Source organism: Agelaius phoeniceus, chromosome 8 (assembly GCF_051311805.1).
Source record: "Agelaius phoeniceus isolate bAgePho1 chromosome 8, bAgePho1.hap1, whole genome shotgun sequence".
Taxonomy (NCBI): domain Eukaryota; kingdom Metazoa; phylum Chordata; class Aves; order Passeriformes; family Icteridae; genus Agelaius; species Agelaius phoeniceus.
Window position 1 is genome coordinate 18,660,980 of NC_135272.1, and position 27,034 is coordinate 18,688,013.

At 38.2% G+C, this 27,034-nt stretch overlaps 1 protein-coding gene across 9 annotated transcripts in view; it reads left to right on the forward strand.

Annotated features, from left to right (window-relative positions):
• The first annotated feature begins 2,306 nt into the window (after nt 1-2,306).
• The window catches only part of COL11A1 (collagen type XI alpha 1 chain), a 125,626-nt gene continuing 100,898 nt past the window's right edge, over nt 2,307-27,034 (forward strand). For 6 of the 9 annotated variants that reach the window (XM_077182136.1, XM_077182139.1, XM_077182138.1 and 3 more), the window contains exons 1-4: nt 2,308-2,748; nt 16,861-17,028; nt 19,320-19,533; nt 21,900-22,062. In XM_077182136.1, coding sequence (XP_077038251.1) covers nt 2,634-2,748; nt 16,861-17,028; nt 19,320-19,533; nt 21,900-22,062 — 660 coding nt within the window. In that variant the 5' untranslated portion in view covers nt 2,308-2,633. Of the gene's footprint in view, nt 2,749-2,877; nt 3,012-16,860; nt 17,029-19,319; nt 19,534-21,899; nt 22,063-27,034 lie in introns of those variants that run through there. The other 3 variants (XM_077182143.1, XM_077182144.1, XM_077182141.1) reach the window with 2 other exon arrangements.

Sequence of the window (27,034 nt, forward strand, 5' to 3'; positions counted from 1 at the left end):
AACTAGGAAAATAAGCTAAATGTAAATTAATCATCCCTAATTAAATAATTTGATTGGCTGCAAAATGCGGATCTTCACCTAAATGACATGTAACTTTTCTCTTGTAACTGCTGAATCTGATGGCAACTTATTACATGTCTATGTTGCTTGACAAGCTGGCATGCAAAAATAACTGAGCTAGCTCTAAATTAAAGTGGTCCTGGTACCAGAATTCATATAGAATTATACAGATTTTTATATTAAGTATGCTACCTCACCAGAATTAGTACTTAGCATTTTGTCCTCTGTTTTGCTTCAGATTGATGTAGGACCACAAAAATCAGTGCCTATCTTTCCACTGACAGTCTGAGAGATGAACCACATCCCCTAACCTTAAATAACTGTAAAGGCACTGTGTGAAATTACTATTCTCTACACTGTGAGAATACTTGTTCTTTTCCACCACTATCTGAAATACTTCCATTTCTTCTCCTGGGCAGTGACAGACTTTTTCCTTTTTATTAGGGAAGAGTTTGGCGGTATTCGTTCAGGTAAACAGAAAGGCTCAAAACAAAGCCAGAGAAGCAATGTTTGATAAGAGACTGCGAGCAGGAAGAATACTGATGACAAAGATGTATAATTTATAAGTATGAAGAGGAAACTTGAAACTTTATAGCATATGAGATTTTCCCACAACAAAGTATTGAGTAAAAATAATAAATTGCCATTGGGACTACTTACTGATATTGTAAGGAAGAAGGCCAAAACAGCAAGTTAATCTGGTCTGTTCTACAAAGCATCTAGTGACTGAGAACTACACAGACCAGCAGAGAAACAATAATAGTACTGACTTGTGGGAAACTTGTATGCAGTTAAGATGTGAGAGAGATAATTGTAAGACGGGATGAAATATTCCATAGGCAGCTGGGGGTAGAACACCATCACTGGGGAGATGGTTCAATGGTGCACGTGGTGCTATTGGGTTAAATGGCTGGTGATCTTAGAGGTCTTTTCCAACTTTAATGATTCTGTGTGTAAGTTGTGGTACAGAAAGGTTGGTACATATGGCATTTTGGTGCTCGACTCCTGTACTGTGGATGATTACCTGATGTGCCAGGATAACCTTGAGTGGCTCTTCACTGAATGGCACCCAAAGCACAGCACTTAAAGAGAGCTCAGACGCAACAGTGCTATGCACCTCGGTCCCCTTAGATGCAAATCCAATGACAATGATCTCAACAGTTTCAGGAAACCAAGGACAGAAAGAGCTAGGTATATTAATGGAGTGCAGGAAAATGTAAGATATTTTATGAAAGGACAATAAATTTCTGAAGTATAATTTGACACAGAGACATGTATTTTATTGGAAACTATGTATTTAGTAATTGCTGTAAGGCATTAAAGATCTCAATGAAGGTAGGTTTTAAAAAAAAAATTATATACATTTCCACCAAAACGTGACCATGGTTTTCTCTCGTTTTCCAGAGAAGCCGGGGCAGACCCTGATCCCAACCGAGGCTTTCGGCTGGACCTGTTGCACAAGTAAGCTCTGCCAGAGGTTTCAGCCTACGGGCCGGTCCGTGTTACCGATGGCTGCACAGGACGGGAGTGTGAGCGGGAGGTTTCCCGGCCAGGAGCGGACACCTGGCTCCCCGGGCTGCAGGATGTGCTGAGGCGGGGAATGGCAATGTTCGGTGGCGGGCTTTTTCTTCACCACCCCGCTCCCTCCTTTCTTACAGCCGCCTTAGAGCGAAGCCCCCGGCGGTCCCCCCAAGGGTGTGTGCGAACAAGCTGAGCTTGGCTGGCGTGTGGGGCTAACGGGTCCGAACGTGCCGCCGCACCAAGGCCAGCCGGCGGTTTCGGGGAGTCCGAAGGGCCACCCCTCAAACGCTTCACCTCAGCGCACCGGCTCCTCTCACACACATTCCTCTCCTCAATCTCGCCCTGCCTCGCTCCCTCCCCTGCCGGCGTCCCCCTCCCCCGCTTGTCCCCAGTGTCGCCCCCCTGCCCGTCCCCACTCCGCTCCCCCGCCCTCGCTCCGCGGGGCGCCGCGGCCGCCGATGCGCATGCTCGGGGCGAGGGGGCCCGCGCGAGCGGAGCGGGAGCGGGCGGGGGGCGGCGGTGACCCGGTGAGGGGACACCCCGGCCCCGGCCCGGCTCGCTCCTGCCGCGCCTTCTGCCTCCCCGAGCGCCTTCGGGAGGGCCGCTCTCTGCCGCCGCGGGGGCCGGCGGTGCCCGCGGAGCGGCCGGTGTGCCGCCGCTGAGGCGGAGGGCGGTGCTGTGGGCGGCTGGGGGAGCCCCGCGATTGGCCTCCGCCCGGCGGCTGGCGTGTCAGTCGGGCTCCAGGGGTGGCCCTGGGAGCCGCTCGCCCAGCCCTCTGACGGGATGAAGCCTTTAGGGGGATGCGGAGCTCTTTGCATTTTGATTAAAGCCCCTCATCTCCCCTCAGTCTGAAGGCAGGGCACCGGGGAGGACGGGTCGGAGGGGCCTGTGCAAGGCCGGGCAGAGCGGGAGAGGGGCGAGAGAGAAAACCTTCTCTCCGTTTAGCACGTATGGCTCTATAGGAGAAGTCATCTCTGGGAATATAGTGGAAAGGACGGAGCAGGTATAAACTGAAGGCGCCCGCGTTTAATTCACACTTGTGGGTGCCCAGCATGGAGATGCAGAGATGGTTCACAAGGTGGAAAACGAGAAGGTGGCCCTGGGACTCGGCTGTAACCGTGCTCATCACCTTCGCTTTCCTTCTTCGGGCTGCAGAGGTCAGAGGAGGTAAGAAAGCAAAGGGGAGCCGGGAGTCCAGCCGCCTCTGTCACCTCCTCGGGGAAAAGAGCCCGGGCACGGCTGAGGCCGCGTTCCAGAGGAAACCTGTCAGAGCGGCTCCCGCTGCTGGGGAGGCGAGAGCGCTCCTGCAGCCGGCTCCGGGCGCGGAGACCCGCGGGGAGCCCCGGCAGCGCGGGCTGGGACGTCTCTCCCAGGTGCCGCGGAGGGACGGCTCTCGGTCAGCCTTAAACTTTGGATGTGTTTTTAATGAGGTAAAGGAGATGTACCGGCAGGGTGGGAAAATGAAAGAAATACTTGTTGCACAGAGAGACTTATCCTCTTTCAGCACTAGACTCTAGTTTTGTGGAGTGTGCGTCCAACTTTGTTTTGTTGAGCTGCTGAAGTTCACCAGATTGTGACTGAAATTGACCGCCTTCTCCTCGGAGGAGCAAGGAAAGGGAAAGTTGGGGGTGGAGGCTCTCTTCTCTTTCTTCGTTTTCCTCGCTTTTATTTTTTCTTTTGCAACGGGTTTTAGTGGTCAGAAAGTTTTCTAGGGCGCAAGCGGAGGAGAAAATACACTCGCAGGGGCCCTTTGCCAGCCGCTGCGGAGGGCAGCTCCCGGGGCAGCGGCGCCCCGCAGGTGGTGCGAGCGGTGCCGAGCCCGGAGATGCCCGGGGGGGCTCGGGGGGGCTCAGCCCGAGGATCGCTGGGCTCCCCGCGGGCGGTGTCAGTGCTGGGGCACCGTCCCCAGCCCCCTCCCAACTCTGCAGCCTGCCCGGGCTACCGATGGTCCCTTAGGTGTCCGTGGACCTGGTGGGCAGGGTGAGGCCCGGGGGGGTTGCAGGGGGAACACGAGCCAGGAGCAGCCTCAGCAGAAAGGAATCGCCGCCCCCTCCCCCGCACCGCCCCTCGCCTTCTGCGCACTTCTCCCGTCCGCACCGCTCTCCCCGGGCTCCCCGCTCCAGCCAGCCCAGCTGGGTTTTCTGGGCTGTGCTCGCAGTTCGCTGTGCTGCAGTGCGGAGTCTCCGGTGGCGGGAGAGTTCTCCTCTCCTACCGGGAGTGAAAACGCTGCCTCTTCCTCCTTTCCTTCCTCCCTCCCACCGGAGCCCGCAGGCGCATCTGGAGGCCAGTCTGGCTAGGACTGAAGTTTTTATTTTTCTGTGGGTCTGACATCAATGAAGGGGCTTAACTCTCCGAAATGAAAGGTTTAATTTTTAATGTATTTATGATTTTAACGAGGAATTTCTCGATCTGAATCCAGAATCAACAGGCGTCCTAGAGGGAGCAGGGAAAGGTGATCAGTTTCCATTCAAGCCTTTGTACCTGGGCACAACTTTGACGGTGTCAGATCAATCAGGGCTCCTGCCCCCTGCTGGCCCCTGTTTCTGACAGGGACTGGAGGGGTCAGATTTCATCCCTCTTGCAATTCCACGGACTCGCTGGAGTTACACCAGGGTGAATTAACCTCGCAGTGCTTCAAGAATTCGGCTACTCGTTACCCTGTGGAAACTAAATTTCTCCAAGAAGAATACCGTCCTCAAAGGCATGATCGATTTCTTATGCCACTTTTCACAGTAGAACGAACTAAATTAAGTCGGATTTATGTAGACTATGTTTACATAATGGGTTGGATGGAAATGACAAGTTAAAATCTAAACCCAAACAGCACAGGAAAAATCAACAGAACTTACACTGAAATTTACAGAACTGACACTTACTGGACTGTATTCAGCAACATCAGGCAGACTAATTTGGTTGTGGTAACTTTATCAATATAGCCTTTTAGTTTTGAATAGTCTTCTAGTCTTCTGGATAAAGGACATTTCAGAAATATAGGACTACAGGCTTCTTATTCTTTGTAGAAGCATTCAGAAAAGAACTTAGTTCTTGACCTTTTCTGAGATACAGTGTGCTATTTGCTTAGGAACTACAGGGAGCTGTGTGTTAAGGGCTTGATCTGTTATTGAAGTCAGTCAGAGTTTTTCCATTGACTACAGAGGGACTAGAATTTGACCTAATTTCTCTAACAGTGTACAAGGGACTTATTTCTGAATCATCTGTTACGCATTCTAATCTTATTTAAAGTAGTTAAAAGGTAACATAGGACATAATGATTGCTATTTGAAAATTGGAGAGGGAAAATCCCAAGGAATTAAATAAAATAGCATAAATGGCAGGTAAACAATATGACTAAATAAAAATGCTGGGTAAAATATGAATGCTGGGCAAAATATGAGTTGCTCTGTTAAACTCTTTTAAATCTTCTGCTCTTCAATATTCTTTTCATAAACCATCTCTCTGAAAAGAAGATTACATGGTGTATTCATATAAAGTGTTAATCATGTAGCAGTGACTTTTTAAAGACAACAGAAGCCATTCCTTGTAGACAAACCTCAACAGATTCCTAAAATTCTTGACTTTTTTTTTGAAGTTTCTTTATTTAACAAAAAAAAAAAACCCAAAACCATAGAGAAGTATGAGGCGTCTTTCATACTTGCAAGAAATGGTGTGCAAAGCAGTGTTTGGGCTCTTGAGTTATTTCTTCTTTACACAGAAAAAGTTACAGAAGTGAGAATCAACTGCATGGGAAAAGCAGTGACTCATATTTGGTCAGCTCAGTGCCCACCAGCTCTTAAGTAGCTCTTTTCAGAAAATGTTTTTGCTTTATGACTTGGCTAAAGTAAACAAAATTCAGTATTTTTAAAGACATCCTTTGATTTCCTTTCCCCTTCCTCACCTTTAATACTAAAGCTGTTGGTAATGTGTTTGGAATGAATAAACTCATTTAGTCAAAGTGGCATGGCTTCAACACTATAAATTTTTGTTAGGGCTTGACATCAATGCACTATTGTGATGCTGATTTAAATTTCATGGGCAAGAAATGAAAAATCAGCCTTTTTATTATTTATAAGCTTTTCTAAGCAAATGGAAATTTAGCTCTTAATCTGTGTGGAAAAAAAAAAAAAGATTTAAGAAGCCTTACTGAAAATGAGGCTATGAACCTATATATAGAAAACTATGGACCTTCTGTGTAAGCGATGAGCAGATTTGTTTCTAAAATAAATAGATACTTCTTGCTGTCATCTTTGGAAATATAAAGGTTCCTTGTACTTCCCACACACAGGCTTGGAAAGTAGTGGGAGTTCTAGGTGCAGAAGGAATGCAGAACTGGGCCAGTTAGTGATGGCAAAAGGAGAGTTTCTTAGTGGATGCACACTTAACACTGCTACTTATTTGTATTTTCTTAGTAAGGAAGATATGGATCTGTTTGTTGAATGAAAACTCTTGAATGTACTCGGCTAGTCCAAACCTGTACAAAACGGTGCTTTAAACTAGAAAAGTATTAATTTCTTCTCAGAACTATTTGTGATGTAAAGTATTTTTGATTTTAACTGATCAAATAACTTTTAAGATTAAAAAAGATTGTCTTGTGTGATAATTTGTGTACGTTTCTCATATTGCCGTTCCCAAAGTTAGCAAAAATGAATAAATCAAAGTGATTTCACTAGGTGCAGCTAGTGATCCTCGCTGAAGTTTTTCTGAGTCCCAAGGATCAGCAGGTGAAATGGTCCAATCTTCCCAGAACAGTGCAAGAGACACCTGCATGTCCATGTCTCTTTTGCTATGTAGTTTTGATTTTTTAATTGTTTCTAAGGTAAAATAATTATTTCAACTTCAGCTGCAGACATCAGGCACAAAAAAAATGACTGGTATGTGTTGTTAATTCTCTAGAATGTGTGTCTTTGCATTAAATTTAGGAGACCTCACATGGATCCAAGAAAGGATTCAGGCTGCAGGAAACGATGACTCTTTCCTACCTCTGCAGGAAAGAAGTTTTTCAACTTCAGTTTGGTGTCCATCTTAACAATTTTAACTGTATATAGGTACACAAATACTCTGTGGGTTTGGCTTGAAAGAATCTCTTCCCTAGTACCTATAATTGAAATGACAATAATAAAAAATCTTTGATATAAAAACTTTCCTGGTGCTATCTTTTGTTCTGATTACTAAAAAAAAACCCATCAAAAACAACCCACCCCCAAAGCTCCTAATTGTTAGTAAAATTGGTGTCCGCTGCTGATACAAAATGTAGGAAAAAAGTTGTCATACTTAGTTTTACAAATGTCATGGCCAAAGTTTCTTGATCTCCCCCAAAGAGAACCCTTAATTCTGACAGAGTTGCAGCTTACTAAAGGAGCCATGACATAACTGCTGAGGTTATACCTAAAACACACTGGAGCAATTATGTCTTTCCCGGATTTGTTTTGTACAGTGGTGAACAGTAGGGTTTCCATCTGCCAGCAAGATTAAGAAGTTGCTTTTCTTTTCTCTGTAGAGCGTTCTGCTTCTTTTCAGAAGAAATCTTCCTAGCATTGGTTAATTTATCATTGTTCTGAGTATTTGTTGATAATAGGGGAGAATAAATTAAGCAGAGCTTGGAAGAAATCTTTAATGTTCTAAGAATGTGAAGTCTCATGCAGTGATAGAGATTTCCCCTCTGGATGGACACAATAGAGAACAGTGGCTTAAAAGGAATTAGGTTAACACACATGCCTGTTGCAAGGGCTTATAACTGTTCTACTCGGTATTAAATACCAAGTTTACAGACTGTAAATGTAAGGATTAATTGTTGACCTGGTTATTACAATAGTAGTAGAATCTGGCAGAACTTAAATTCCTTTTAGCACATTAGCACACATAAGGGACTGTAAAAACCTTTGTGAATTTCAGGTCTGGGACTTCACTGCAAGTCCAAGTGTTAATGTACACAGTGTGTGAAATAGAAGGTATTTGGCAGATCTCATGTTATAGAACCAGAGTGTTTGCTGCAAACCAAATTGAAAGATGTATTATAAAAGATGAATTAAAAACCAGCTGAGATCCTGATCCTGCTATAAATAATGTCACTGGCAGCTAAGCTTTCTCCATGATAGAAATTAACGTAGTAGTGAATCAAATTATGGTCACATTTTTAAAGTAGACTAAGTGCTACCTACTCTGTCCCTTACCTGTGTACCTTACCTTACTCAAATTATCACAATAATCTGATAATTACCAAACATTCACAGTTTATAGATAGTTCAAGACTTTACAACCTTGGTGTCTGCTTAAGAGGAATCCCTGCTAATATTGGTAGGATACAGAATTGAATCTGATTTCCTTGCATTGCTCTCACAAGAGAGATGATACCTTTGACATCAGGGAAAATATGATGAAAGACTTTAGTTACACAAGTTGTTTCTCTATCAAATTAAATAGGATTATGTTAAATGGCACAATTTTTAAGTCTTGTCCTTGGCTGTATTGTATGCTTAAAGCTGAAAAATGTTCAAATGTTCCATATTTGAAAACTCTCATTACTTGGAAGATATTTTTGAACACTTATTTGAATTATTTCTCAAAAAATACCTTGATGACAAAACTTTTAAGTGGACTCAGTTTCTTTCATGTTTAATTGCTGAGGGAACGCCTTGTGTCTTCCTGTAGCACAGACCATTTTTAGACTGTCTCTCTTTTTTATATGGTAATAGAAACAGGATACTCAAGAATGTAATACTTGTTTTGCTGATGTTCACAGCTGAAACTACTGTGTCTGCAGTCTGTGCAAAAAGAACTTTATGAATATTCAGCAGCGGCCTCAATACAGTTGGACACTTCGAATGCAGTCCTAAAAGATTTGTGGTGCAAAATAAGAAAAAGTCCATAGACGCATGGGACAGATGTTAAAGTAGTATAAAATAATGGGTCAATACAGGTCTGCACAGATTATGGACAAGCCAAATCTTCTGGGGGCAGCAAGTGAAACCTTTTATGAAATCACCATCAGGTTATTAGTGCTTGCTGGCAGTCAATGCTGCTAAACAAGTCATAAAAGCACAATCTATCCAGTCTCAAGAGAGTTCTGAACAGCACAAAAGTCATATTTTGTAGTGACTTACATTATGATAAAAAGCCTCAAAATCTAGGTTCCTCTTCAGAATTATGCAATGTAATGAAAACTTAAAATATTTTTTTCTGAATATGTCCAGTAAATAAATCAGCCTACAAGCTAATTTTGCTAAAGATTTGAATGTGAAGTTGTACCTAAACAAATTTTCCACTGGTTTCAGTATAGGATGTAAGTGGTGGGGGATTTTGGTTTTTCGGGTTTTGGTTTGTACTGTATGCATATTGTAGGTTGGTCTGTAAAGTTCATAGTTGGTGAGTATCAAAATTGCCTCCTGTACATGCCTAGACTGTCTGTATAGCCTTTGAAATACTAAAATGTATTTAATAGACTTTTCAGCATAGGAAGTCAATGAAAAAATTCCAAATAACTGGTGTGGAAACAGAAGTAGCCATTTCTGAGCAGTTTCACAGAAGCCTTTGTGGGTGAAATAGTCAGTCCTAGGCTATTTAAAGCATTCCTGTATGCATCTGGATAATCTCTAGTTCTTGTAAGCATTAAATATGAAAGCACTGCAATAACAACTATTTCTAAAACTGTCACCAGTCAAGATTCCAATTACATAATTAATCTAGGAAATTCATCTAGGAAAATTCTTAACAGGTAAAACAACCTTAAAGTATGTACCTAGAAGTACATATATTCAACATATATTCAGTTAATCTCATAGATTTACATTCAGATTCCTAGGAAAGAAAACCCACTTAATTTTCAGGAGCACTGTGTAATTAGGCAACTCAATTGGTTCCTTTTTTGTACCTTGAAGATGCTCTGTAAGTCACTTTTGCAGCCCATAAAACTGAGTTGGTTTTATCCAGCTGTATAAAGTCTATCTATGAAAAGTGTTGGAACCTTCCCAAAGGACACTGCAGAACCAATGCTTTGATACTGGTTCCCAGAACAGTTCTGTTACAGGGCTGGGCTCTCAGCAGAGGTGGGAGGCTGGCAGTTCTCAGAGTGCCAAGCCCAAAAGCCTGTGAGAAGGGCAGCTCTGCCCAGAGCTGGCCTGTAGGAAATGGTGAGGACAGAAGAGTGCCTGATCCTTTCCTGGTGCTTAGACACCTATGGCTGAACTGCAGAGACTAGACCCTGCAGTGGGAGGGAATAGAGTCCTTTGTAGGAACTGCAAAGCTCAGTGAAGCTGTTGGGCTTAATGTGCTTTTCAATTCCTGCTTTTGGATGTTTTGTATGAATACCTAACAGATGAAAAACACATTAAAATAATAAGTGTAGATAATCATATGTATTTCTGGTTTTAAAGGATATCCAGCATAATAACTGCTCACAATAAGTAAAAGTGTCCAAGAGTAAAAATAAGAACAGAAATATTCTTACCACATTAGAAATGGTATAGTTTTCTGGTAATTGATGGGTCTTGTTTTGTATCCTAAAAGTTAGATTGTAATGCTGCTGTTAAAAAAGACGTGAAGATCTCTGACATTCATTAGGTCTTGGACCATTTAATGAGTGTCAGTTAGAAACTTCCATCATAGAAGTGTTTATCTTTACTCACCTATAGAATACATGGAATGTCCTTAAAATGAGCTCTTAGAGTTGTAAAGATTCAAAGGTTCAAGAAAAGTAAATAAACTAAACAACAATAGGTTATTATGCCTTTAATAGGCAGGATGGTTTCAAAACCTCTGGTGCAGTCAGTACCTTCTACTTAGGTCCTTAAATATATACCTAGAAATCCAACTAGAGTTGGCCTCTTTTGAAAATCTTGCCCACAAATATAAGGAGTCCCTTCATTAGTACTCACCAAATACACACATTTTAGCCTACCAGGCTATCACAGCTTGTAGATTTTAAATGATCTGTTACAGTGACATAAAACTGGACTAAACTTTGAGAAAACACTCCATTTAGAGCTGAAGATTAACGTTTCAAGGCTCTTTAAGTTTTAGTTTTTGCAGTGGTTCCATTGGAAAAGATTACTGGCAGAATGAAGCCTATTTCCATGGAAAAATAAGAAGTAAAATAATAGTAACTTAGAAACATTAGTCTTCCTAAATTTCTCATATAATTCTTTGTACTGGGGAAATTTAAGCTCTTTTCTACTCCAGGGTTGTATCTCCCTTATTAGGAGTTATTGATTGTAACTCTTAAAGGCTCTTTGTGGAGTGAGCACTGGTAAATTGTCATTTTCACGTCAATTAAAAAAAAAATCATTACTGAAGAATTATGGGAACTCAAGTTATCTGTTTATTATATCAGAAAAACATATAATACTGTTTAAAAGTACTTTTTACTGTATCAAAAAGAAGGAAAGGCAAAGTTATTTTAAGTATTAACAGTATAGCAAACACAGAGTTTGCACCCTCAGTTTGCTAAGGTATATCTGTACAGTAAAGAATACTGCCTCTTTTTTTTCCCCTTTGGGTTTTGCTATTGTTTGCATTCAAAGTATGTCCCCCAGCAGGCAGTCTGGAAGCATCTAGTAAATTATGTAAGTAAACACATCTTTTAAGTAGGGAAGGATCATTGTGCCTGTGCTTTCTCATAAAATTAAGAGACTAACAACCAGGAGTTAACAGACCAAAATCTAAATATAATAGGATATCAACTTCTTTGCTTTATTAGGTAATTGGACAGAAATAAACATATTTTAGTCTAAATGAGTCATCCCCTGAACAATTTCTGATGGGAATGAATTTTGTAGCCAGACATTGCCACCACAGTCACTTTCCTGTCAATCCTGGAGGGTTCCACTCTGAGGCATGAGGGTGAAGTCCTTCCCTCTGAGAATGCAGATGATGGTTTCCTGTATTCAATATGATTTTACCCTATCTTCAGTAACTGAACTGTCTGGTCCTTAGGCACCAGCACTTCCATCTGCAGTTCAAAAGTGCTTTGCTGTGTAGTTTATAGCAAGAGAAAAGATGTCAACCTTGGTACACCCTATCTGTAAAGGTTGGGGGCTCCATTCCCACTGCAGCTTGTAAGTGGTTTGCAGCATGTTCCATGTTACATAGAAGAAAATTTAAGGTGTTGGACCTTTAGACAGGCCCATTCTGACTTCCATGGTCATCTTTTAAGGAATAATAAACGTCATTCAAAAGTTCTCTATTCAGTGAATGATAGATTTTCAGTCTATATGTGTTCAAAGTCTACTGAGGACCACTGCATAAAACTGGGATAAGATCACTTAAATGTTTGACCTCTTCAGATCTGAGTAAGACATGAAATACCATGTGAGATCCACACCAGTGTGGAATTGCAGTCACTCATGGAATTGGCACACAAACTGCTTCTTAATACAGCTGTACCTAGGTTAGAAACCTGGCTCTATTTTCAGTGTGGGTTAATGGCCTAACATTTACAAACCTCACACTGACAGTAATGTCACTGACTAAATTGATCTGAGTAAAACTTTCCAAAAAGCATGTTGTAGATCAAAACATTTTCAATATTGAAAAAATCACTAAAATAAAGATAATTAACCTTTAAAAGTTACTGTAGCTAGAACAATAATATGTATATATTTTACTCTTTTATTCAGAATGATTGCAACTGGTATAATTCCAAAGATGATTTTGCTGCCATTAGATGCACTGTTGATTCATCTTTTTTTGGGTTCTGTGCAATTTACCTTTGCAGGGCCAGACAGACTTTGTCACAGTACAGAAATTCAATGGTGGTGGCTGAAGGAAAAATAAGGAATTTTCTTGCCTTTTACTACAGTCCTAGGTTCACAATGATCTCAGTTACAGACAGGATACATATTTTATAAACTAAAAAGATATTATTAAGTACCATTCATTTAATTACTGTCTACATTTCAATAAATCCAAATGTAATGAACCAGACATGAACATTCCAATGTAAATTTTCTTGCATATGTTACTTGTCCCTTTCTTGTAATATCTATTCTTTTACCTAAGGTTAACGATGTGTGATCAACTACAAGTGTTCCCAAAGGGAGATGTGGAATTGCTAAGCATTTTTACTGAAAACTGGGGTCATCCTAAGGGGAGGAGGCTTGATGTCCCACAGTGAATAAGTCATGAGCACATGCTGTGTGTCCAAAAGACTTCAATTTCTGCCCTCCTTTACAGTTTCTCAGCCCCTCCTTTCTCTGCTGTCCTAACTTGTATTGTTATGGTACTTGGGAACCTCCTCCATGGACAGTTCCTACCAAGAGAAAGGCAGAGCCATGTTGTGTTACAGATTCCAGCTCAAATGTCAGGAAGTCTCAAGTGAAGGAAGCAAGTCCTCTGAACTAAAATAATTATGTTGTTTGTATTTGTGATGTTATGGCATGTCAGAAATTAATCTGCTGTTTTCACCAGATGCTGCTTAACTCCAGATGATACCACACTGAGCAATGGTAGTAATTGTTAGATGTAATGCAATATAAAGGCAGCAGAATTTGATCCATATGTGTTGTATCAGTATTATTAGGAATGATATATCACAGATTCTGTTTCAGTTTAGATATTGTGGAGTGAATGAAAGCTATGATATTTTCAACTGTGATTATATGATAATAATGTAGTCTAGATTTCTACAGACTTTCCAAATCTCTAATGGCCTTCTATTTTTACAATACAGGGTTATGAATTAATAGAATAGAAAGAATTTTCATGGCCTATAAAACAAATATATCGTTGTCTGTTGATGAAATGTAGGCTTGGAAATGCTAACCAAAACTGGAAGTAAATTTTGACATGCATTTTCTTTCTCTCCAAGTAAACAGAAAACACATGAAGCTCCCCTCATATATTTGATGTTCAATACTCTCTCCTGATCTGGCAACAAAGAAGTGTGATCTAACATCCAGTTTACAAGTACTAAGCTTCAGTCAGTCCTTTTAATTTCCAGCAGAGATACTTCTTTTCATAAGTAAAAAGAGATTTTTTTTTCATAAGTTTCCTATTGTAAGAAAGTTAAAGGGAAAGGAAGAGTAAATATGGCTTTGGAGTTACATTTAATGAAATGCTCTGGATCAAATGTTCTGATCCATACCACTGTAAATATGGAAAGCTCAGTGAGTGAATGGACCTACTTCAGTCATGCCACAGTAATGAAGACCAGGATTTGACTCTACAGTTTTAAAGTTACAAGTCATTTTGGGTCTTGAGATGTGACACCACTAATTTTTCTTTGTGTGTTTTATCTTCTTTACATTTGAAAATACAGGAGCTTATGATGGAGTTAAATGATTAATTGTTTGGTATCTTGAAAAATACTGGAACACTCAGGTTCCCATCTCACACAATTCTGATTTTTAAAAAGGGATTTTTGAAGAATTCACCTTTGCCATTCCAGAAATCCTGGTATTTTTAAGCATTTCTGCTTTGGCCGCTGCTGTACAGTCTTTCAGTGGCAGTGAGAGCTGTCTCTCTGAACTCTCCTGAACCAAGGACATAATGCCACTAAGCTTTGCACTATAGTCATTAGTAAGAAGAGTAATCCTCTGCAAAAGTAGCAGAGTAGAAATTTGCATTTTGATTGCAGACTGCAGGCTTGCCCTGATGAACACAGGCTTCTTTTCACAGGGTGGTCTTGTGGCATCATCTGGCTTGTTTACACCTCTTGAAAGAGGTGGCCTTCAAGCAGCAGTGCAACATGGCCATAAACACCTATGTAAGGGACCTGCTTTCTGGGTCTGGATCTTGTGTTTTGTCAAATTTGCCCTGGCAAACAGAGTTGAGTTTTTTAAGCAGATGTCCAAGTTTCAGAAGGAGAATTAACTCCATCCCAAGAACTGGTGAACAGAGCTGTTTGCATGATTCTTATTTATTTCCTTGCCATCTGAATTATTGACACCAAATTGGAAGGATACAGAAGCATAAGATTATATATCATTAATCTGCATTTGTCTTTACTTTTTGAGAAAACTATTGGAGAAAGGTAAAATCATATAGACAAGCTGTTTTATGCACCATAAGTAAGGTCTCATGAAAGATTCTTGACCTGTCAATATATGGGTTATATTAATGTTACCCCATATAAATACAAGCTGAGATCTTAGTTTGTGGACCACACAACATTTCTAGTAATTATTTTAAACTGACTAGTCCTGCTATTTTATGTTTTGTGAATCACAGTTTGTGGAAATAAAGAAATAGTCAACTGTGGACTATTAGCAGAATGTTTGTTCTTATTATTTGGAATTTGTGGTTTGAAGATTGTCCTATTATTATTCTGTTTCTTGTCTGGAAGTTTTTTAGCAGGGAGTAATGAATAATCTTTTTGTGGGTGAATAGTCTCCCAGGCAGCCAGGCAAAAAAAACCATTATTCTAAAAAATAATGAAGAATCTGGTACAAATTATAGAAAAGAGCAAAGGCTAAAGGAATGTAGCAGTGGTTGACTTACACAGGGAATTGAAATTTGTATTAATATTTCTGGTGACTGGTTCTACATTACCGGTTCAAATTAATATAGGTACATCAAAGATAGCTGTTGGTTACTAGAAGAAAATGTGTGGCTGTTCCTTCAGAATATCCCTTCAGTATGTGTAACAATTCCTTCAGAACTGTTTGGAACACCTATAAAAATACATTATATCCATTAAAATTATTTTTTCAGTACTCAATAGAGAAGTTAGACTAATACCACAGTGTTTCCATACTATTGAAACTTTTCTTTTGAGACTATTTAAACATAATATCTTGAATTTTCCATTTTTCCATTTTTTTTGTATGTGGATTTTAGGTAAATTCAGTTGTGTATGATAACATTCATTCCCAATGTGTTAGCTTGCAACTAACATTGGGTATTTGGTTTATGCTTAATAACACATGATGATCCAGTGAGGAAAGGAAATGAAAAATTGCAAGATGTGAAGAAAAAATTTTAAAGTTCACAAGCATTTTCTTGTGAATATATTTTAGAAAAGAAGAAGTTATGTGCATTCTAGGCTGACTGAGAAAACAAAGATTGGTTTAACCACAGAGTTGAGTTTTTGATATTTGGCACTGTCAGGAGATGAATAGGATGAACTACTTAATTTTGTTCACATCTGTGGAAATACTTGTTTAAATAGTTGAATATTCACAGGCAGTGAATTTTGAACATTAAGTTGATTTTTTGTTGACACGTAAAATGAATAACAGACAATAACTCAGCTATAGTTAATGCCACTGTGTAGTTCAAAGATGTGAAGTCAGATTTACCAAGCTCATTCCTCAGCTTTAACATTGAAAATCATTTAAAACTTTGTCTTCCCAAATTAAGTGGTTATGACTTTGCCAAGATAAAAACTGTGGAATAGTCCAAGTGACAAAAAAGTCTACCCACTTTTTTTTCCACTCAAAAAAAATGCATTAAAAAAGACATTATTTGTAGGGAACATGAGAATAAGCACCTTAATTTTTCCTAGGAGAAAAGGCATGCAGTATGCTAACTGTTTTCTCTCACTGCCTCTCTTGAAGTGCTTGTGCATTCAATACTTTGTCCTTTTGCCATGGAGAACTTTTATATACTAAGGCCTTTTGTTGGCTTTACATATGTAACAGGCTTTTTTCTTTGTTTTAACTTGCATCAATATCAGTGCAATAACAGCTCTGGATCTCAATTTTAGATTGTTAGACACTGAGCACAGATGAAATCTTATTGTATTTGGTCTCTAAAGTATAAATTTACATTTTAACTTGGAAATAATGAAATACTTCAATTCTGCCCATTTAGTCCTTGCAGGCACAGCAGGTACATTTTTCTTTCTCTAACTTGCATGTGAAATTAGTTTAGCTGCTTCCTTATTCCTTTATATCTGAGAAAGCAGTTATGTGTAATCAGAATATATTTTAATCTTAGCAACAGATGATTTTGTGGCAGCAGATTATTAGCAGCTGAATGCTTCTGAAAGTTTTGTGCAAACTTTGAAGATCAGTTCCACTTCTCAGAAGTCACTCATTAAAAGCATGTATTAGAAGTTTCAACCAGCAAGATTCTCAGCATTTGGAATTGGTGATTTTCAGTGTGTAGTCAAGTAGTTTGAAAATCTGATAATAAAAAGCACATTGGATGGGATGAACTCTTACATATTTAGAAATGAATAATCCTAGGAGTAATGTGCAATAAGTCAAAGTAGGATGCAGCTACTGCTCTGATTAGACATATGCTTTTGCAAAGAAATTAAAAGCTTTTTCGGAGGCTAGGTGCCACAGATATGCAAGATAAATAATTCTTCTTGTTTTTCTTTTTTTTTTTTTTTAACTTTGTCAGCTGAACCCGTTGATGTGCTAAAAGCATTAGAATTTCACAATTCTCCAGAAGGAGTAACAAGAACAGCAGGATTTTGCACAAACAGAAGGAATTCAAAAGGATCAGATGTTGCTTACAGGGTTTCAAAAACTGCACAGCTGAGTGCCCCAACAAAGCAGCTGTACCCAGGTAAGATTGGCAGAAGGCTGTTACTTTTTTACATTACCTTGCTGCTTATGTTTTTATGTTCTCTAAAGCATAGCATGTGGTCCAACACCAGTAGCACAAAACACTTCTCTTGGCCCCAGAGCTGGGCCTGCATATGAATGGTAGGATGGACTCCATCCACCAAATAATTCAGGCTTTATTGGCTTCAGCTCTTCATCAAATTCTGTCACTGCTGGAATTGACTTGTAAGTCATATTACCTGTTCTTTCATGATGCTATCTGATGGAAACCTTATTTGGTGGCTTTGGCAAGTCTCTGCCTGTTTCAGTAGTGCATTTAAGAGCAGTTGTGCCTCCTGGAGTAATGCTGCAGTGGGAGAAATGAGTTGTGGTTGGCCATTGCAAAATCATTCCCAGAAGTAACATCTGGTAAGAATTACCTCAGAATATCTGGGTATTTGGGGGACTAAACAAGGCTAGTTGTGGATGGCTGTGATTCCATCTTCTCTCAAATTTCTCTGAAATGAAATAGTCAAATTTTGGGAAAGATTCTTTGGATGTTACAGAGAGACTTTTATTCCATTATTTCGCTATCACTTGTCACTTGACTCAAACTGTTGAGGAAAGTGATAGTAAGAATATTAAACCCAAAATCTTTGAAGATTTAAATTTTCTGTTTTAACGCATCATGTAGAGCTAGAACAAGTCATACAGAATACATAGAGATTAGAAGTGGCAAAGAAAAATACTTTCTTTTTTCTGTCCTTTAGAGTAGCTATCATATAGATATCACTCAGATCCAGAAAAGGGTCAGGCATGCTTTATTTTGTAGTAATAATGTGTTCCCAGAGCAACATGAGAAACAGCTATAACCAGTTCAAGAGTAACTTACAAGTTCCCTTAACTCATCATTTATTGTTGATGGAAGAAGATCAAAGCAAGATTCACTACAGATATATATATATATATATATATATATATATATATATATATATGTTATTTTTCATTCACTTCCTAGGGTTTTAATATATCCTCTCAACTAAGTTGAATCGAAAATTTCCTGCTATCCTTTACAGGAATAAAAAAACAAAACAATTTTTTTGGAGGTGGTTCTTTTAATTTATTCCTTTTCAATCTTGTGGTACAGGCATCCTCTCTCCTCACCACAAGACATCTTCATTGTTCAGATTATTCTTAAATAAATTTGAGTGATTGTGTCTCTTTTACTTAGTGCTGTGTAGCAGTTGAAAGACTATAGATATACAAGAGAAGATCAAGCTGTGAGATATAATTTCAGCTAAACAGTACACATTTTAATCTGTCCTATCATTGATTTCATCTAACTCTTGTAACTCATCAGGATCTACTATATCCATTAATTTCTCCATCTTTAAAAAAATTAAATTTATTTTTATTTACCAACTTCCCAACTTGATTTCACTGACTAGTACCAGAGAGTGTTCTTTTCTATGGTACAGATGCTTGTTATGTTGAGTGAAATTGTAGTCCACACTTTTAAATTAGAAGGTTGCTAAACAGAAGATGGATTAAAAAAGCAGTGAATGTGAAACTACCATGGTTCTTTCATACTCTGTGTTATTACAGGATTTCACAATAGATTTAGAGCTACCTCTCCTACAAAGACAGGTTGAGAGAGTTGGGCTTGTTCAGCCTGGAGGAGATAAGGCTGTGAGTGTACCCCTTTATGGGGGAGGGGGGGGGTCTTTCAGTAACCTTTAAATACTCTTAAGTCTTTCAGTACTTAAAAGAGGCTTATAGAAAACGGGTAGGGACTATTTACATGGGCAGGTAAATAGGACAAGGGGAAATGGCTTTAAAGTATAAGAGGAGAGAGTAGTATTGGATGTTATGAAGAAATTCTTTACTCACAGAGTGGTCCAGCACTGGAACAGTTTGCCCACAAAAGTTGGGCATGCCCCAGCCCTGAAAGTGTTCAAGGGCAGATTGGGTGGGGCCCTGAGCAACCTGGTCTAGTGTGTGGCATCCCCCCGTGGCAGGAGTTGGCACAAGATGACTTTAAGGTGCCTTTCAATCCAAACCATTTTTTGATTGTATGATTTTCAAGTTATGTTTTTAAGAACAATTAAGGTTTACTTTTCAGGAATTAAAGTGAGATAAGAAAGAAAAAAAAAAGACAGAAAATGTTCCTAATATAATTTTTTTATGTACTCATTTTTGAGAATTAGAAAACCCTGCAGTTTGTATGCTGGATCCTATGTGCTTATAGAAAAAAATGGAAAAATGTTTTCATATTTTCTGAATTTATAGCTGTATATATCATTTTGTTTGCAGGTGGAAGTTTTCCAGAAGATTTTTCAATATTAATGACAGTAAAACCTAAAAAGGGTATTCAGTCTTTCCTTTTGTCTATCTACAATGAACAAGGAATTCAGCAAGTAGGTGTTGAAGTTGGTAGATCCCCTGTCTTCCTGTTTGAAGATCAAAATGGAAAACCTGCCCCAGAAGACTATCCTCTTTTCAGGACAGTCAACATCGCTGATGGCAAGTAAGTGGAGAATTTTTAAATGAAGAACATATTGCAGACCACTGTATATGTGATTATCTATTTGCAAACAGTTTCCTTAAATATTTAAATCTGTCAGTAACATTGTTTCTAGCTAGTTGGACTGGTGTAGTACAAAATTAGAGAAGTTTTGCAGCAGAATACAGTTCCAGCTCCAAATGGTACATACAGCTATAAATAAAAGAAACCAGCTTATCTGCCATTTTTATAAATTAAGGGTGAAGAAATAGTAATAGAAGTTGATCCAACCCAAACTAAACCTATGAATATTCTTTCTGTGCAATACACAAAGAAGCTGTTTTCAAAAAGTCTCAAGGAATAATCTCACTAAAAGAAATGTCTGGTCCACTTAAAGGTGGTAGGCAGTATGAAGACAAGTTGACAAGACAGCACAGAATTTCTTCTGTCCAGAGCCAAACCAGCAGATAAATAAAATAGTTTGAAATTCCTATGTATAAGGAAATCAGGAAAGAATAAGGATTTATACTGTACCCTCAGTATAGGAATGAATCTCAAATACCTGTTGCATTAGTAATGCAGTTGTTAGTTTTTTGTAGCTTTGTAGACAAGCAATCATTCTCTGTGAATGTCATTCCAGTGCTTGTAAAAGGACATTCATTCTTTCAAAGGCTTTTTATTTGCTATGCTGCAGTCCAAGAGGAGCAACCACAGTCTTCAGAGATACACAGAAGTAAATTTACTAAAGCAAAAGAAAACAACTCAGTGAGGAAGGGCAAAAATTGAAATAAAATGAAATATGTTTATAAAGCAATAAAGAGGAAAAAAAAATTAATTGTCTGCTTGGCCTAGTATTACCAGTCAATGAAATTATATGATGAAACCTAGACTTGATTCATTTCCCTAGCAGAAGGAGTGATAAAAAAAGCAGCATTTTTTAAATAGACTTTTGCTAAATAACAAAGCTTTGACATAGAATTTAATCCAAAATGTTGATAAACTAGTTGAAATGAAGAAATAAAAATGAACTTGGTTTGGTACAATTTCCTACCCTGAGACTATACAACTTCTAAATCAACTGGAGTCAATCCTAGGCACAGTGAGCTATGATTTTATGCTTTCAGCTTCTACACACTTTCAAAAGATAAGCCAACAATTTTCTTCTGACTCAGCTGTTTTGTGAAGGATCTAGGACAACAATCTTCATCTCAAACTGAGATATATTTAAAAAGTGTGAACAGTGTAATGTGCCTGAGGATGCATGGCCAGTTTGCTTTTATAATGATAGTGTTTAACAGCATTCCAGAGAAAACATGGAATTATAGTTCTGGCTCAGTGATACTGTTTAGCAGTCAGATTCCATTAGCTTCAAGGTGTTCCTTTTGATACACAGACACTCTTTGTAACAATGATCTAAGCTTTCTCTCTGATTTAGGCAACCCTAATTCCACAAATGCCAACTAAAATAATTTGATTCCAGCCTTCCTCTTACCCGTCATTATTATGACATATTTTACATTTTTTGCCCTGGTCTATCAAAGATTCTTTAACCTTTAACTCCATGGTGGATTACAGAGTGGTCTGCTTTTGTTCTAAACATTTGTCATAGCAGAGAAGCTCATAAAATTAACGTAGTCTGTCATGGTTATTCATAAAGTCTCATAAAGAACATAGTAGAGTTGGGCAAAACATACAAAACTTTATTCTCACATGTCTCTAAAATAAAGTCACTTGTCTATACTCTGAATCACTTCATTCACTTTTTGGTGAATATTATGTAGGCAATGCTATTGCTGCAGGAATAGTGCCAAGTATTTGTAAATATATTTATCTGGAAAAGTATCTATGTTAGAACTGTTTGTATGTATTTCTCTATAGCTATGGAATACCTTCAAATATGTAAAAGAACATGCTAAAATTCTGATGGTTGATCACTGAGGAAAAATAGTGAATTGTAAATAATAAATAATAACCTGCTGGGTTAATTATATTTGCACCAGTAATTTGGAAAATCAAACACATTCATAAAAAAGAATCTTCTGTCATATTGTTCAGTCTATTAAAATATAAACTGTGCACTGACATCTAATTTGAGTTTGGTGATGTTCTCTGGTTAAAGCTGCAGAGAACCTCAGCTTGAGCTTCACCTTACAGAGGGGGTTCACAATGAGCTGTGGATCAGACCCCTTTGTGCTGAGGGACAGAATGTATAGAGCAGGTAGTCAAAGCACTTTGCACACTTGTGTATGTGTAGAAGAAGGAAATAAAAGGAGACATTTTAAGTTTTATCTGTGAATTAATTGGTGTACCATCTGCTATAAACTGATTTGATAAGAACACGATGACCTAGTTTTAAAAACATAAATAACAATGTTGGGTTTTTTTAATAGGTGGCATCGAGTAGCTATCAGCGTGGAGAAAAAGAGTGTTACAATGATTGTTGACTGTAACAAAAAAACTACAAAACCACTTGACAGAAGTGACAAAACAGTTGTGGACACCAATGGCATCACTGTCTTTGGAACCAGGATTCTGGATGAAGAAGTTTTTGAGGTACGAATCAATAATGAACAAATTGAATTGAGGTTTTTTTGTATTGAGCAAGTTACTTAATGCAAACCAGAATAATTTTTTAGGTCAAATGCTGGTATAATGTACAAACTTTGATTTATAGAACCTGTTAGGATAGGCTGAAATAGAAGTAAAACAGGGAGGAGTACAGTTGGAAGATTTGGTGCATTTTTCTGTCCTTTTTGTTGTATCTGGAAGGGAGTTGCTTTTTTTGTCTTTCTGCCTAATATTGAGATACCTGAGGTATTTGGGAGAATTAATCAGGGAAAGCTGTGTAGTATGATACTAAATCATTTTCTTTCTGTATCTCTTAAGCATTTGCAGATATATGTGTGTGCTAACAGTATTTGAGAGCAGGGGAGAAGGACCTGGAAAGTTTTCTGTGTAATATGAATCTGTTAAAGTGTTTATCCCACCTATTACTCTTTCCAGTAAATGGAACATACTTTGGCAATAAGGACATATATGTTTCCATCATTTACTGGCCAAGAAGTACATATAGGAAGGGTAAAATGCCTTTAAGGAAGTAAGTAAATGCCAATCATGAGGCCTTTCTGGGTAGAATCCTTATGTCAATAATTATTTTTACAGACTAATTATGAAACTTCTTAAATCTGTACTACTGAATTTCTTTTATAACATTGTTATACAATGGTTAAAATTGAAAAATTTAAATTAAAAATAAAAAAAAAAATTAAAGATTGGTAGTTATTTCATTTACAGAACATCTGTGCTCTATAAATGTCCACAGTTTTAATCCTAGCTTTAAGCAGAACATATGCTTGAGAAGCTGCATAGGTATCAAGAGGGGAAATAGGAATTTTGAGTGTAGCATTGTAGCATTGTTATCTTTGTTTTCTATGGACATGATGAATTGTGGGCCTTTTGAATACAGAAATTTCTGGGGTGATTTGGTGGATCAAGCAGTATGATATGTTTGGTATTTGCAGCCTAATTCACCTGTAGTCCCCAATACAGTTTGCACATCTGAGGAACATTATTTTCTGTTTGAAGATGAATTCCACAGTTGCCTCTGTCTGGGATGTGACAAGGATTTTTTGGTCTCCTCATGGAATAATTACTTTAAATTTTCATTTTTATGTCTTTCTTAGGTGAGAAACCAGCTTCCCCAATATTTGTGTTTGACAATAAACTGTCAAAAACGTGTGCAATGTGAATATGCATAAGTAAAAAAGATTTCAGAGAAAAAGAAAATTAGATAAACCTTTTTTTTAGTGTTTTCCATGGGATTTTAGATTTTCATAGAAGCTAAAGCAGCAAAGTCTGGCTATTTCTTGCAAAGTTTATAACCCTTTTAAAAGTTTTCAATTCAGTTGGTTTGTTTAACTCAGTGCAATCACTAAATAAAAATATCTGTCTGAAGTTTCAGAGGTGCTGAAATATTCATACATATCTGTTTGGAAAAAAATTTTTATGATATGTCTGTAAAGGAAGATATTTATTTTATCATTTACCCCAAAAAATGGGAAGGGATGTGGTAGAATGCAATTATTTTTTGGTGCAACTGTTGAAAGAGTCAGTAAAGTTGGATGAAGACATAACTTAGCAAATTGAAATTAGCACTTAAATCAGAATGATCAGATTAATTGATGAAAATCAAAAATAACCCTGCATTTTTCTTGAAGTCAAAGCTGTGTGAAGTCAAAGTGGACACAAGGATATAACTTTATGGAATTTGCTGGAATGAATTAAAATTACTTTTCTCCAAGGGTGTTGTCAGCTGTGGAAGGAGGAAAAGGAAAGTAGTGCTAGCTGGTTCTCTGCCAGATTTTTTTTTCTGACATCTGGTACACTGCCATGGCAAGTCAGTGTTTCAATTCCAGCTGAGACCCACTAAGAAGGAGGCTGTGGACTCACAAAAAAAATTGTGCAGCTGTCTGTAAGGTCAGATAAGTGGCTGAATCTTAAGATTCAGTACTGAGAACAGCAACATTTCTACCTTTTTTAGCCTCACTGTACACTTCTGAATGTCTTCATTGATTAGGTCTTCTTACTCAACTGAGTGCACCTCTCTTCTCTTTTTTTATTCAGGGAAATTACTTACAGTCTTACAAAGCTGTTCTTGAAATTGGTGGGGGTTTAGATTAAGTCTCAACTCTTACTTAAATTAGGAGCTTGCAATCCTTGCTTTTGGGATAGGTTTCTGTTTTCTTTGTTACTGTACAACCACCATGGAATAATTTATACCTATGTTCAATTATCTGAATCTATTATGTAAAAATGTTCATGTTGAAATTAGAATGTATCCCAAAATTTAAAAAATACTGGGCCATATACATTTTTAATGGATCATAGAACCACAGAATACCCTGAGTTGGAAGGCACCCACAAGGATCATCGAGTCCATCTCCTGGCCCTGCACAGGACACCCCAGGAATCACACCCTGTACCTGAGGGCATTGTCCAAATGCTTCTTGTGCTCTGTCAGGTTGGTGCTGTGACCACTGCCCTGAGGAGCCTGTTCCAGTGCCCATCCATCCCCTAGGTGAAGAACCTTTTCCTGATAGTCAACCTAAACCTCCCTTGGCACAGCTCCAGCCCATTCCCTCAGCTCCTGTCACTGTCACCACAGAGCTGAGATCAGTCCCTGCCCCTTCTCTTCCTCTCAAGGAAGTTGGAGACTGAATGAGGTCTCACCTCTGTCTCCTTTTCTCCAGGGAGAACAAGCCAAGTGACCTCTGTCCTAAGTCTGGCCAAACAAAACATAATCTAGTTCATGTTGAGTTTCTCTACTGTTTTTTGCTCTCTAAACAACATTCTTTTTGTTTTATTAACAACAATTTATCCATCACTTAGCTACTGGTGCTACAATTTCTAAAGTTTAGTGCTGTTTCCTGAAATCTATCCCTGCTTGACCGTGACATGATTGTGTGTTAAATGTTCTGTTTTTCTCATTCATGGGAGCTCAGAGTGACTTTTGCTGATTTCATGGGTCTCCTTGTTCATGTTTCTGTGTTATGAACCCTGCTGTATCTTGAGACCACAATAGTCACTGAAGATACACATAACACAATGTGTCTTATTTTCTGGGCAGGAAATTCCAGAAGTTATCTGGTCATGACATTAGACTTAACTGTTTAAGACATAAAACTGTTTACTACAGACTTCTTATATGACACGTGCAGCCTTTGTTAGCTTAAATGTAGGAAGCCCCTAAAAACAATTACCTTTTGCTCAGAGTGTCAGAAGGATTAATAATGTATCCATGCATCACAGGGGTCATCTTATCTTGGGTGATAGTGATATTTTTCTCATAACAAGTCAAGGCTTTGGTAGGAACAGGAACAGTAGAGCACTCTTCAATCTCCTCAAATGAATGGAAATTTAAAATGAGGAAATTATAACCCTAGATACATATAATGAACTCTTATTCTTTATTGACCTACTAATTGAATATGATACTATTTCTTTCTGGTCTTGTACCAATGTGTGTAGCAGAACACAACTGCACCAAGCCCCATTGCATCTCTAAGGTAACTCACTCCCATTGAAAGCAGCTGTATACAAATGAGTCCAAAACAGGTATCATTACATTATTCTCACCTCCTCACAACTTGATTGTATCTTTTGCTTTAACATATTTGCATGGATCATTCATTTAGAAGCTTCAGAACAAATATTGTTCCTGTGAGGAATATTTCACATTTACTTTAAAACAATGTTACATCTCAGTGGCTCTAATATTCTTCTTTTTTTTAATAATTGTGTCATTTTAAGTTTCTAATACAAGACTTAACTAAATTAAATTCTTGGCCATTTCCATTTCCTTTTCTTTTATTTTTGTTCTTAATATTAACCTCTATTTTCTAGGCAGTTGTTCTCTGTTCTAACTCTAGCAGTAACACAAGAATATGTAATAGCACACTGGCAAATTTTAAGTGCTTACATTTTAATGTGTGACATGACCTCATGACATAACTTTCCTATGACGATCAATAATTTCTGACTAAGTAAGCATTCTGGGTGTCCAGAGATCAGGTAGATCACTGAAAGAAGAAAGGGCCAATTAGTGTCCTGAGAACATAATAAATTGCTGCCAAATTCACTGGTTTTGTATATCCAAAACACAAAATATTCTTCGGTAAGTTTACCTACTGGTTCTAAAGCTAAGAGGCATTTTTTTTTTTTAGTAGTGCTGTCAGAAAGATTCTGGTTTAGCTGTAAAAGCAAGAAAAAAATTATCTAAAGTGTTTTCTAAATCTAGCGGGCAGTTGTGTATTTTATGTGAGAAAATTCCAATTTGGAGTTGCCTGCTGCTCATTCCTGAATATAAGTGCTAATCTGAGATTTTATGGCATTGTGCTTTGTTAATATGGAAATAAATATGATGTTAAAAGCAAGATAGTGAATTCAGCAAGCACTAAGCATCAGGTGCATACAAATGATGAAAAGCAAATTATAAACCATGAATGCATCTTAAAATAATAAAATTATGCTGTCTAGAAACTGTATTATTATTAACTGCCAAATTATGAGACCTTCATTTACACTGCTAAGCCCTTGCTCACTGAAGTGAATCTTTTGATATCAGTGGAACTAATTTGTAAATGCTTGTTTTTGAAAGACTGTCACAACATTCCTCAAACTTTTATATGTGTCTTTTGAAATTAATGTCTTCTGTGTTTTCAAACACATATTGCAAGAACAGCTGGTTTGTAAGTGCTTGCTGCAAAGAAGAGAATTCCCAAAATGCAAATGAAAAAAAATTAAAAAAAAAAGAAAAATAAAAAAGGAAGAAAAAATGAGTGAGATGCTGGTACATGGCACCTAGTAAAGGAATTTTGAATTGTATCCATTGAAATATATTTGTAGCTTACATGTTTTATAAATAATAAGAATCTTTTTATTCTTTGCCAGCTTTAAGGATTTGTCACTCCTCATTTACTACTGTTGGTGTGAACAATCCAAGTTTTTTATAAGTATTTTATAATAA